Source organism: Gadus morhua, chromosome 1 (assembly GCF_902167405.1).
Source record: "Gadus morhua chromosome 1, gadMor3.0, whole genome shotgun sequence".
Taxonomy (NCBI): domain Eukaryota; kingdom Metazoa; phylum Chordata; class Actinopteri; order Gadiformes; family Gadidae; genus Gadus; species Gadus morhua.
In genome coordinates this window covers 18,984,888-18,998,127 of record NC_044048.1, presented here as the reverse complement: position 1 = coordinate 18,998,127, position 13,240 = coordinate 18,984,888, and the positions used below count along the sequence as shown (strand labels likewise).

The 13,240-nt window shown below is 48.3% G+C and overlaps 2 protein-coding genes across 3 annotated transcripts in view; one reads left to right on the top strand and one right to left on the bottom strand.

Moving 5' to 3' along the window:
* LOC115539443 (microphthalmia-associated transcription factor) overlaps positions 1-8,188 on the top strand; it is a 33,400-nt gene extending 25,212 nt beyond the window's left edge. Inside the window, exons 3-10 of the mRNA XM_030350631.1 lie at positions 1,633-1,848; positions 2,135-2,230; positions 2,347-2,464; positions 2,838-2,921; positions 3,035-3,088; positions 3,314-3,389; positions 3,610-3,757; positions 4,351-8,188. Of these exons, the coding sequence (XP_030206491.1) occupies positions 1,633-1,848; positions 2,135-2,230; positions 2,347-2,464; positions 2,838-2,921; positions 3,035-3,088; positions 3,314-3,389; positions 3,610-3,757; positions 4,351-4,833 (1,275 nt within the window). The 3' untranslated portion in view covers positions 4,834-8,188. The remainder of the gene's footprint in view (positions 1-1,632; positions 1,849-2,134; positions 2,231-2,346; positions 2,465-2,837; positions 2,922-3,034; positions 3,089-3,313; positions 3,390-3,609; positions 3,758-4,350) is intronic.
* Positions 7,980-12,779, bottom strand: LOC115540281 (2-epi-5-epi-valiolone synthase). Of its 2 annotated transcripts, none has more exons than XM_030352654.1 (5): positions 11,985-12,779; positions 10,549-11,182; positions 10,071-10,310; positions 9,236-9,488; positions 7,980-9,067 (listed from the first exon to the last, which is right to left on the bottom strand). In XM_030352654.1, exons 1-5 carry the CDS (start codon positions 12,296-12,298, stop codon positions 9,045-9,047), a joined length of 1,464 nt encoding a protein of 487 aa, XP_030208514.1. In that variant the 5' UTR covers positions 12,299-12,779; the 3' UTR covers positions 7,980-9,044. The 2 variants fall into 2 exon arrangements, with proteins under 2 accessions (XP_030208514.1, XP_030207686.1); XM_030351826.1 differs by having other exon boundaries at positions 7,980-8,675.
* Between the last annotated feature and the right edge of the window lie 461 nt (positions 12,780-13,240).

Below are 13,240 nucleotides of genomic sequence, written 5' to 3'. Positions count from 1 at the left end.
AGACAGGCCGACTGACCTGCAGGCAAACAGACAGGCCGGCAGAAAGACTGGCAGGCAGACAGATGTGCAGAGAGACAGACATACAGGCAGAGAGACATACAGGCAGACAAACGTGCAGGCAGACAGACGTGCAGGCAGACAGACAGACAGACAGACAGGCAGAAACACAGGCAGACAGACATACAGGCAGACAGACAGACAGGTAGACAGATATACAGGCAAACAGACGTGCAGGCAGACAGACAGACAGAGGGCATTCCTGTGAATTCATTACCTCAGGAGATTGGTTCCTTGGGCTCTCTAAAAACAGAAAAAGGGCCAGCTGTATTGCGGTTTTTAAGGAAGTATAGACTTCCTTACTATCAGCACATTCATTTTAGAAGCACAGGGGGAGGGCGCAGTACAGATAAGAAGTCTGTAATGGAGTCATTGTAAGTGGAGATGAGTTACAGTATTTAAGGAACACAGGGCTTGCGTCCACAGGGTGAAAAGTGGCAATTTAAAGCGCCCCAGGGAATTGGTAGCAAGCACGGTTGCTCGGCATAAGAAAGGAAGTAATTGTTTGTGGCCTATTCTGACGTCAAGAGATGCGCCATAAAGGAATAAACTGTGCTTTTACATATAACAACACAATTTTGAAAAGGCCCATTGTCCCTATCCCTGTACCAAATGTTGCTAACATGCATAACTAATGACTTGTCCCAACCCTTATAAACTCTGCTCGATGGGTATGTTCTCATTACACTTGCCGACCCTGAAGAGAGAGACAGTGCTCTGTGCTTAGGTCACCATAGCCTTGTTTCTCAGCTCCCCTCAACACATCACTCTTTTAACTTAAGTCAGGCCTCAATATGTTGGAGATGCTCGGATACTATCCCAGCCAGGTATGTTTCAAACGATCCTGATGGGTTGTTTGTTTTTATTTTAATGCATTTTATGGATTGTGATTTACCGGATTGTGATGAAACAAACTTTCATCTTTAATATTATCAGAAATGTAAAAATCAGGGCAACTGTGTTTTACTATGACCACTTCAAAAGTGTGTATGGCTCTTCATCTGGAAATTTGTTAAAAAAATAGATATATTTTAAATGTGTCACAATCCCAACACTACTGCCTTTCTTTTCAACAGTTTTCTTATCTGCCAGGGTTTTTTGTCACGGATATTTTGTCACTTATTTCTTCTGTTGTCACCTGAACCAGATGCATTCATAAAGCGAAGCAAACTTGAGTATGGTGACAAGGAACTATAACCCATAAACATCTGTCTAAACAGGATGTTTATGGATTTCAGTTCTTGCCTCAAAATTAACAAACACAAATCCTGTGATTGCAGAAGTGATGGCAGTTTTAACGGGGGGGTAGTTTAATCTGTATCCAAGCACTGGATATTCAAATTTGTTAGAAAATTTAAAAGCTGGCTATAAAAAATGTAATAATGTTTTCAATTCATGTCGATGAGCAACATTACCAAAGCGAATTGTGGGAGGCATCAACACAAACCATATGAAAGTCACTCCCCTTCTGTCCATAATGAATACCTAAACACCTCTTCCCGCTTCTCCTTCTCGCTGTCCTTGGGGAACATTTGAATAACCAACCCCTGCCTTTCCCCTCCTCCCCCCCCATAGGTCCAGACGCACCTGGAGAACCCCACCAAGTACCACGTCCAGCAGTCCCGGCAGCAGCAGGTGAAGCGCTACCTGGGCAAGCTGGGCCCCCAGGTGGTGAGCCTGCCCCTCCACCACCAGCCGTCGGACTGCGCTGGCATGCCTCCCGGGCCGGGGAACAGCGCCCCCAACAGCCCCATGGCCCTCCTCACGCTCAACTCCAATTGTGAAAAAGAGGTAGGAACCTTAGTGGGTTTTTATGTATTTTATAGAATTTGTTTTACTAAAGACAGACCAAGAACAGTGTTGCCAGATTGGGCAGATTTCACGCCCAATCTGGCAACACTGACCAAGAAAGCTTGCTTAACAGCCTTTATTGCTTAGCCAAAGACACAGTGTTTGCATAAGCGTCCTTCTATCTGATATTGTAGGTTTATTTCCCTAAATAACCGTTTAATGGAGATGAAATGTATTGCTCATTCATAACATTGAAGCTAACATGCTCCTGTGTTGGGTGCTCCAGATGGACGACGTTATCGACGACATAATCAGCCTGGAGTCCTGCTACAACGAGGACAACCTGGGCCTGATGGACCCGGCCCTCCAGATGACCAACACGGTACGAAGGCCCTCCTGTCCCTCTCTCCCCCACGCACTGGGCCTCACTTTAAACCACGACCACAGCAGCAGTTATGTCTCTCTTTTTAATCAATACCCATCATGCTCTTTACTCAGATCCCTCTGCCTGGCAACCTGATGGACATGTACTCTAATCAAGGGATGCCTCCGCAAGGGCTGGACATCAGCAACTCCTGCTCCGGTAGCCTACCCAGCATCAAAAGGGAATTCTCTGGTGAGCACACACTCTCTGCAACGGCAGGGAAACACAAGTCATTGAGTCAGCATGCACAACATATTACCTCTTCAAAACAAGGGTTTGGGCTATTGGAGTTCTTTAGTCCTTCTTTAGCTCTTTAGTTTTTAAAGATATCCTTTTTAATCTAATACAACAGAAATATTATACTGCCTGTGATGGATGGAATTAAGTATTCCTCCACAACCAGCATGGATAAATCCTATCAAAATACGATGTTTTTTTAAAAGATGTATGACTTACCTATAAAGGATCATTGTAGCAGTCTTCGACCTGTTTATATGTTTATAAATGTGTGATGTGTTCCACGCACTGTTTTTCTCAAACACGTCACTCCTCTGCCTCTGCGTAGTGTCCCAGTCTCCGAGCATGATGCACATGCTGGAGCGGTCTGGCTCCTTTGACGACTTCCAACTGCCTGATGGCTTCCCCGTCGGTAGGTAGCCCTCGCCCACACCACAGGGAGGGCAGCTGCCTCAGGACCTGTTCACAACACCAACCCCATCCTGCCGTTGCATATTGTTTAAGCCTCATTGCGTTGTTCTACAGAATCTGAAAGGGTGATGGCGAAGGAGAGGCAAAAGAAGGACAACCATAATCTGAGTGAGTTTCATGTTTCCTCTCTGACGCTGTGTAGAATATTATAGACATGTTAGCTCTGTGTGGCGAGGCTGCAGACGAACACAGCTGACTCAACTCGCCTTGAAATAAATGCTGGGTTTTAAATGCATTGATTTGACATAGTTTGCAAGGAGTTAGTGGATGGCGGTATTGGATGTTGAGTCGTCGTGCCCTGTTATTCACACAGTGTGTCTTTCTCCGTTGCAGTTGAAAGGCGCCGGCGTTTCAACATCAACGACCGCATCAAGGAACTGGGAACGTTAATCCCAAAGTCAAACGACCCGTGAGTATTGTTACACACCCGCCCCAAACGCCTCTTTAGTTCAATCATCTATAAATCAATAGTTGATCTTACTAACTAATTACTCTGCAGTTCCTCAAATGATGAGCAGAACTTTGCAAGAGTCATGGTTCAGCGTGTATCCCCTGACGTGTTCTGCTGGGTTGGTCCTGAAGGCGTTGGATTCTAATATTGCGGTGTGTGTGTGTGTGTGTGTGTTCAGAGACATGCGGTGGAACAAGGGCACCATCCTGAAGGCGTCCGTGGACTACATCCACAAGCTGCAGCGGGAGCAGCAGCGGGCCAAGGAGCTGGAGAACCGGCAGAAGAAGCTGGAGCACACCAACCGCCATCTCATGTTGAGGATACAGGTGAGACATTCACTCCAGAAGCCTCCTGTTCATAACAACGTACAGCACCAGAGCCCCCTGTATACCTCCATGTCCATCTCCTTTTCTTTCTACTAGTTTTTTCCACCATACCACTGATTGAACGCTTTTTATGTGCATGTATTTGTACATGTACTGCATTTATATATGAATGCAGATATTAATATATATATGTATAGATTTTTTTTTAAACTTATTTAGAATATCGTTCTTTTTTAAATGTATTTGAAGTGTCTTAGTGTGTCTTTAAAGGCACTTGAACTGATAATAATCTACTACTATTATTATTAGTAGGATTATTACAATTAGTTTTATTTTTATACATTTGTGTATTCATTTACATTTACATTTAGGGCATTTAGCAGACGGTTTTATCCAAGGCCACACCATATCTGGCTCTTCAGATTAGACCCCATGACTTGAACCCTTCCCTGACTCTCTCTCTCTCTCTCTCTCTCTCTCTCTCTCTCTCTCTCTCTCTCTCTCTCTCTCTCTCTCTCTCTCTCTCTCTCTCTCTCTCTCTCTCTCTCTCTCTCTCTCTCTCTCTCTCTCTCTCTCTCTCTCTCTCGCCCCAGGAGCTGGAGATGCAGGCGCGTGCCCACGGCCTGCCCGTGTCGTCCTCCCCGCTCTGCACGGCGGAGCTCACCTCGCACTGCGTCAAGAGGGAGCCCGCCATGGCCGACTGCCACCAGGACCTCTTCACACTGACCGCCCAGCAGCACCACCAGGACCCCGCCCAACAGCTGCACCAGGACCCCGCCCAGCAGCACCACCAGGACCCCGCCCAGCAGCACCACCAGGACCCCGCCCAGCACGTCCACCTGGAGCTCCACGACGGCTACCACGAGGAGGGCCCCCACGGGCCCATGACGGCCACCCTCCCCAACCACTACCAGACGGCCAAGGGCGGCTCCAGACACGGGGACGACCGCATGGACGACACCCCGTCACCGGCCAGCGGGGGGGACCCGCGGCTCTCCTCCCTCTCCCCGGACGCCTCCAAAGACAGCAGCCGCCGGAGCAGCATCAGCATGGACGAGAACACCCAGGGCTGTTAGCAGACCCTGCTCATGGAGGGGCGTGCGGCACCCTGCAGCCGCAGCCGAGCGCAGTGCGTCGAGGCGAGCTCGTTCTCGCTCGCCGAAGAAGACTCTTGGTTCTCGTCGTTTTGGTTGTTTTCTGTTGGTTTGTCACCAACCTCTTCCTCCTCCCCGAAGTTTACATGTATTTAATATTTTTCACTTATGCTTTTTTGTATCTTTTTTTTTGTGCTCTGAGGCTTAATTTCATGGACTGATTTTAATTATTATTTTTTGTATTTAATCAATATTCTGACGACAATGAGTTGAAAGTTGATTTTTTTTATATTTAAAAAATATGCATATTAATGGGTAGAGGTTTAATTCCATGTATTTGTTGTGATTTCAAAGAATGTAGAAAAGTTAGAAATCATGGTCGGATATATTTTACCGTGGGAAACACTTTAAATCAATAGCAATAATATATTAACATAACTATTTATCAACTACTGTAGTGCTTTACACTCCTTGTGTCTTAATTGTATATTTATATTGCGGACGAGCCACTGCCTTATACATTGCAGTGTAGGTGACTTGCGCATTATTTGCTATTACAATGAATCCTTTTCAGTCTTCCAAGTTAAACATGAATATCTATCACTACTAGTCACTTATTCCAGTATTCATGTCATGTACAACGTCCCGGTAGCATTCATACACTCTAAATGTTTATCTTATACTCAATGTATAAGATACTCACATTCTCAAATGAAGAGATAAAAGTGGGAAGTTAACTATCATAAACCAATATGTGAAAAAATAAAGCTGCCATAAGAACTGAACTTAAATCAATTTCAAGCCTTTTTCAAGAAATATAAAAAAGATGATTTATGTGATCAAAAGGATAACATTTCACAGACCATCAAAAAAAAAACATTTTACCAGTGACTAATTCCATTAGATGGTAATAATACCATTCAAAATCTAATTTCAAACCAATGCACACAAAACAAACACTATCAAGAGATTCCTCTAGGGTCACCACTGGGGGAATCTCACTTAAGGGCCTCGTTGTTTCAGGCCCCGGGTCGTCACTAACAGGCGGTTTAAGTGTTTGACGTTGTTTCCTTAATGAGAAAATCAGGTGATTGCCACTATCAGCGCAGGCTCCTTGATTGTTAACTCTTTCTTCAGGCCGGTACAAAGGAGCACATGTGTCTGCCCAACGTCTCAGAGAACCCAGTGCGGCTCACACTGAAACCCATGATCCGTGTGATGTCGAGTGCCTCCCCCAGCCTCTCCAGGCTGTCTGCCTCATGCCTGTCATCAAAATACCAACCGGGGGGGACGTTTCCACACGTTCATGGGCCGCAGAAGACACAGAGAGCCTGTTGTGAACGTGCTTAGGGCTGGGAACGCTGGACACAATTAACAGCTTGTTTTTCTTTGGTACGTTTTTTAAGGAGCGCAAATATTTATTTGAACCGCATATGTTGTATAAGATGGACCCCTTGAAGAATGAATACACGCATATAAGTATACTATATAAATAAACGTAGTTTATCCAAACTTCTGAGAGGTGTAAATTAAGAAACAAAAAGTAATTTAGATTGATCGTACAAATGTATTGTGATTATGCAATCAGAATGAAAGGATTTAGTGTGTTGTGTTGACTCTATTTTTGGGAGGCCGACTGGCCTACTGTGCTTTTTTACTTTATTTGATCAGAATACGAAGTGTAACATACCCTAGCCTCGTTCTTTTCCCAACACTGTTAACAAACACTCCATCGATCTCTTTATGTGGGGAAATGTTATTTTACTTTCATAGCATCCTTCTAGTCCCTAAATTATATTTTGCTAAATCTTTTGGTATTATCTGACGGTCAATCTATTATGCATTTAATGGTCAAAGGATGTTGTGTGCTGACTGTGGACATTTATGTTGCCAAGGACTATAAGGAGACTGATGTAGGATGCTGTATTAAATACATGACATGCACATAACACTGGAATGACATCAGAGTTAAGTTAAGTGGTTTGCCAGCCCTTACCTCTAAACTAACTAATATACGTGGGTTTCAAAATGAACATATTAAGTATGACTGATACCATTTTGAAAGATGTAATCTAGTGTGCAGTTGTAACTATTTTACTTCCTCGCTTTCTTAATGCAGCCATGTTGAGAGCCCTGTTACAACAAAACCTCATGTTTTCACTTTTATTTTTCTATTTCGTTCCGGAACTATGCAATGGTTACAGCCGTGCTTGCAGAGCGGCATCACGTCTGTCGTTGCACCTTCGACAATTTCAGGTCCGCATTTCCTTTGATTTGTGTCGCGGATTAGTCTGAGACACCCGAGAGAAGTTATTTTCTCCTCGTCATTAAAGTGCCTTACAATAGAGATTTCTTTCTCATGGCGGTGTTGTAGCAGACGCAGACACTGAGCACAATGCGGGGCTGATGACTGTCCTGATAAACAGTGTTTCACGGGGTATGTGAGGTCCGTAAGGGAAGGTGTAGGAGAGGGGATTTATTATCCAGTAAACACATAACTATATGCTTCTACACTATAGGCATTGATAGCTCCTCACTCCCCTTCTGATTCACCCTGGCCCTGGGCACTAACTCGTGAGATATTCCAATCGTATCCTCGCAGTTAAAAGAAAGATAAAAAGGCAATAATGGTTTTATTGTAAGTTACACTTTTGTTTTACTTCCTTTTTTTATGTTGACAATGTTTTGCCTGAATGTACTTTATAGTATTGGTTGCCAAAGTAAGCCACGGATATTAAAACAATCGGAATTATGCAAAATATAGAAAGAAATATGTTCAAGAAAGGAAAATTGTGATTTAATGAATGGTATCGTCCTAGCAATAATGTATCAATGATTGCAATCCGTCAGCGGCAGAACTGCATTGATTCAGAATGTTCCACATCTGCGGACAACAGAGTCAAAGCCATAGTGAAGCAATAAACGCAGGCCCGTGCTGTTGCACATGGTCTTAAGCTACATTTCTGTATTTTTTCTTTTAAATCATTCAGCACTTGTGTCATCATCGCCAAAAGCATTGGTTGTTCAAGCTATCATATCGCGTGAAATTGTTGAAACTGTTAAACACATTCTATAATGGTGCATTCTGGGTAGACCTATTTACCACTACAAGAAAACTACACTGCTGGTTCAAATTGTAACCTTTATTAAACGTGTTCTGGTTCCTCTGGGTCGTATTATAGACTCTGTCGCTAATGTTCCTAGAATGTGTGTTAGAGAGACGTGCGCGGCGATGTTCACATGCTGGTTGAAGGATGGTGAGTCTCTGAACGTCGAATCACTGGTACTCTATGTGAAAATGTTGTGGAAAAATATTAAAACGTTTTATTTGAATGTTCACAGCCCATTGGTCGTTGTTGTTTGTTCACCAGCTTTTGTTTGTTTCCTGTTCAAGAGGGAAAAAAGGCAGTTCAACCAAAACCTACAACCAATAAATCTGGAGATCAATGTTATACTGAGGCACAGTCCCCTGTACAGGCTAACTCTGCGTTGTACGGTCACTCTACATTCTCCTGTTTCTTTGTAATTCTCCCTGGAGTCCTCCCCTCAGGTCTCGTTTCTACCTTGAAACCCCCTCACATGTGTTCCTCAGTGTCTTTACAGCATCACCACTCAATACGAAATGCGTCAGTGAACAGAAAACACTCAAAGCTCCACCAGACTGAACACGTGAGATCTGGCCTCAGCGAGACCATTCGATGCGCCACATTGCAGGGACGACAGTACAGCTCCATGCCGTCAGCTGTCCTCTGGGGCTGACAGCTCCTGGTTCCATTTACTGTAGGCCTCACACACGGTCTCATCGCTGATGTCATGGAATATCTCTAAAGAAACAAAAGGGAGGAATCAGATTGGTGTCGTGTTTCAACGAAAAGCACCACATGGATCCCACAAACACTGCAGAGCAACGACTATAAAGACCGAGATAATGGTAAGGGGGGCCGTGCTTGGCCGTCGCCCCCTCCCCTGCCTGGGACTCTATTGATACTCAGTGTGAATATAAAATTGGACGGATGGATCGATAAAAGCCAGCAAACTTTGATAAGTCAGTTTGAGTGCAGGCCATGCAGGGAGCGACATGGAGGAACAAGCGGTGTCTGTGGTCTCCCCATGATGCTCTATGGTCCTCAGCAGGCAGGCGGAGGACAGATTAGTTGCAAGGGTGGTCAACTGTCAGCCGAAAGGCACCGCGTTCAATCCCCAGACGTCCATGTATCTGCGTAGGCGACGTGAATATGAACATGTTATTTTTTTGGGGATTTTTTTTTATTCGGTAACACTTTTGCAATAATGTCACCCCCAAAATGTGCCATTGTTAAAGTCTCAATGTGTGCGTGTGCGTGCATTCGTGCGCGCTTGCGTAGTTCCTGGCTCGGCGCCCCACCTGCCCTGCCCAGCCCCGTGGGGAGGGGCATCCTCAGGGAGCCGGCCGAGTGCTTCAGCCGCCCGGCCAGCGCCTGGCGGACCAGGCCCAGGCTGCAGGCCGCGTGGTGGACCGGCAGCCCCAGCCCCCGCATGCAGCCCAGCACGCGCTGCTGCTGCTGGGCCGTGAGCAGGCCGCGCTCCCGGGCCACGAACAGCATGAAGGACATGTCGATGGTCACCGCCTCGCCGTGGAGCAGGGCAGGCAGCACCGTCTGGGGAGCGGGGGGGGTTGTAGGGAGGGGGGAGGAGGGAGGAGGGAGGGGGGAGGAGGGAGGAGGGAGGAGGGAGGGGGGAGGGGGGAGTGTTAGCGACGTGTGAGCTTGGCGGGCCCTCTTTGTTAGAAAGGTGTGGGAGTGGTGGGCCCTCCTCTTGGATGAAAGGTGTTGGAGTGGCGGGCCCACCGGACCCAACATGTGAGCACTGAGAGCCCTGCCCAGCTCACACCTCGCAGAGTCACACTCACTGAGAAACGCGCTGTTAGTGCCTGGGAACGCTCTCTATAGCTCCAATGATATTTAAATATGAAAATGAATATACATGTACATATAAATATAAATCGGTATGAATATACATGTTTTTATGAATATTAATGTTGATGTTAATATAGTTCTACTATATACTAATATGAGACTACTGTTAATATTCCTTTTCAGATGGATATTTGTATAAATGGGAACATTATCATTCTAATTCTAATGATAATGGACCAGTTATAGACTAAAGACGTCCAAAACATCTAAAGCCGTGTTCTGACCGGATGATAAATCAATGAGTCTACTACATAAAGTCATCACCATCTCCAGCTCCGGGCTGATCAGGTGACCAAAGTCCACCAGGCGGTCCAGGTCGTCCTCCCAGAGGTTGGGCGCCAGCTCCTCCAGCATGGTTTCTATGGCAACACGGGTCGACTCCGTAGCGGCATCTGCTGGTTCCTCTGCGCCAACGCGGTCGGGGGACTGGAAGCTGGAGCTCAGCATGGCGGGGCCCTCAGCCTCCAGGAGCTCAAACAGCCCCCTGTGCTTCATCAGGGCCATCTGATGGGGGACGGGGGGGAGGGGGAGGGAGAGAGAGAGAGAGAGAGAGAGGTGGAGAGAGAGAGAGAGAGAGAGAGAGAGAGAGAGAGAGAGAGAGGAATATATAAATATAGGTTCAATTACATATTGATATTGATATTCTAGCGGTTCCATCCAATAATGAGCTGCCTGTCAACAAGCATCGCGCCACACAACAGGCCCCCCTGATGTGGCGGCGGGGGGGGGGGGGGGGGGGCACCTTCAGCATCTCCGCCGTGCCGTTGGCGAGGTGGCGGCGGGGCAGGCTGCGCAGGAAGCCGCGGTCCAGCAGCGTGGCAGCTGGCGGCACGTAGCTCCCCAGCTTGTTCTTCCCGCCGGCGAAGTTGACCCCCGTCTTGGCGCCCCCGCTGGCGTCCACGTAGGCCAGCAGGGTGGTGGGCACGCGCACGTAGGGGGTCCGCCGGCGGTACAGCGAGGCGGCCAGCCCCGCCACGTCCAGGCAGACCCCGCCCCCGATGGCCAGGATGGGCTCGGCCCGCCGGTCGACCCCGAAGCCGTGCACCTCCTCCAGGACCCGGGTCACCAGCTCCAGGGACTTCTTCTCCTCCGTGGTGGGGAGGGGCAGGATCCTGAAGGCCACGCCCCGGGCCTCGAAGTAGCGCGCCACCCGGGCGCCGTACAGCGCGTGGACCGCCTCGTCCATGACCACGAAGCGCTTGACGGGCCCCGGGCGGCCCCTGAGGGCCCGCAGCTCCTCGGGGTCCCCCACGTGGCCCCACAGCAGCGCGTCGTTGGCCTCGTCCAGCAGGTCCCGGCACTGGAGCACCCTGTAGGTGAAGGTGACGGGGCTGACCACCGTCCAGCAGGAGCCCTGGTCGGACCGGCTCTCATAGCTGGAGGGCAGTAAGGACGATGGAGGGAGGACAGGAGGACACGGGGTTTACACTGTTCTGTCTGAGGAATAATCTAGTTTAATGTGAGGTTGGGCAAACGAGATGGCGAAGGGGTTGCCACAGTAGTCCCAGTAGTCCCAGTAGAAGGGGTGGTCCCAGTAGTCCCAGTAGAAGGGGTGGTCCCAGTAGTCCCAGTAGAAGGGGTGGTCCCAGTAGAAGGGGTTGTCACAGTAGTCCCAGGAGAAGGAGTTGTCACAGTTGTCCCAGTAGTCCCAGTAGAAGGGGTGGTCACAGTAGTCACAGTAGTCCCAGTAGAAGGGGTGGTCACAGTAGTCCCAGTAGAAGGGGTGGTCACAGTAGTCCCAGTAGAAGGGGTTGTCACATTAGTCACAGTAAAAGGGGTTGTCACAGTGTTTGTGGAGTGGCAACCAGCCCTAAAATAGACCCGTCATGGTGACACTGTCCCAGGGTGGGTAACACGCAGCAGTGTGCACGCCGTGTCCTGCACGCCTCGGAGCACGCACGTAGCAACACATTAGCGATGCATAATGGCAAATGAAACAACAAGGTGAAGGTGTCCTGAAATAGAAGCAGCTGTTCTATTACGAGATCTTTAACCCCAATTTACGAGAGCAGTTAAAATTTATGAGACCACGGCCAAACATGCAAATCTACTTCACCAAGTTTCACAAATTGCCCACGGTCACCTCTTCTCAAAGTGTTTTTCGTATGAACTTTTAAAACGTACTCTTTCAAATGCCAATTCAGACCATATCCCCCCCCCCCCCCCCCTCCTACTCACATCTTGGCCGCCGACAACCGGCCCTCCCCCTGCTGGCTCTGCTGGGGGCTGCGTCGGCTCCACGTGCCGTTGGTCTGAATCAGGTTATAAACATTCTGTTCCGTCTGGTTCTGGCTCTCAGACCCGTCATGCATAGCTACCGTTGAGCAAGAGTTGCTCCTGTTCCAGAGGAGTAGGGCAGGCGGCAGGCGGTGAAGGGACGTGAGCGTGGCTGGCTGGACGAGTGCCTGGGTGAGTGTGTGTGAGTGTGAGTGTGAGTGTGTGTGTGTGTGTGTGTGTGTGGGTGTGTGTGTAGCATAACAGGTGCAATGCATGATAGGTCAAACGGTACAGTAGAGCGAGGAGACCTCGGAGAGCGGTTCCTCAGATGAACTTCAACTTAAGAGTTGGACCGAATTCAAGCAAACCCGACATGAACATCAACTTGTGTTTCATATCAACAGACTATTAACGTCACATGGTTTAAACACAGTTATGTGCTTTATTTAGGCTGGGAAGTATTCCAAAAAGGGCAGGTGTATCGAATTTAGAGCATCTAGCATGCCTTCTCTTCCATCATACCCATGCCATTATCACACAATATAATCAAGAAACACGCGTGGTTAATGACAATAATCTAGGGCAGGAGTGGACCCCCTTTAAGTCTGTGTGGGAATATGAGCGCTATGTGTGTGGTTGGGATGCGGGTGTTTTCAACAACGCTGCATGTCCAATTCTATCTTCTTTGGCGCTGCAGGACAGAGTCCAGGACAAAACGTCCCGACCGGGACCCCAAAGGTGGTCTTATCCCCGTGCGGGTTTCCTCAGCGGTAGCAGACCTCTGATATCTCCATGGCCAACTCCAGCAGCTCTGCCGCGTCCTGGCAGGAGTGGCAGCCGCTGCAGTCCAGCTCCAGCGCCGTGCAGCCACACCAGTCGCGGCCCGGCGGGTCCGCCTCGCCCCCGGTCAGCTCCGTGTGCGTGCAGGAGGGGAAGAGGCGCTGCAGGGCCATGCTGCACACCTCCGGCAGGGCCCACGCCAGCTCACGGAAACGACAGTGCAGGCAGGAGAGGACCATGGCTGCACAGTAGTCTGATGGGGTGGGGAGAGAGAGAGAGAGAGAGAGAGAGAGAGAGAGAGAGACAGAGAGAGAGAGACAGACAGAAACAGAGAGCGAGAAAGAGAGAGAGAGTGAGAGAGAGACAGAGACAGAGAGAGACGCCTTCAGACAACAATGAGGATGTCTGAATACATCAACCAGTAGTAGTCTAGTTTT

Coding starts and splice junctions, on each gene's coding strand:
- LOC115540281 (XM_030351826.1), bottom strand. CDS start 12,298: ATGCATTGCACCTGTTATGCTACACACACACCCACACACACACACACA. Junction 10,311..10,548: donor GCACGGCGGAGATGCTGAAG/GTGCCCCCCCCC, acceptor GTCCCCCATCAG/ATGGCCCTGATGAAGCACAG. Junction 9,489..10,070: donor TCAGCCCGGAGCTGGAGATG/GTGATGACTTTA, acceptor CCCGCTCCCCAG/ACGGTGCTGCCTGCCCTGCT.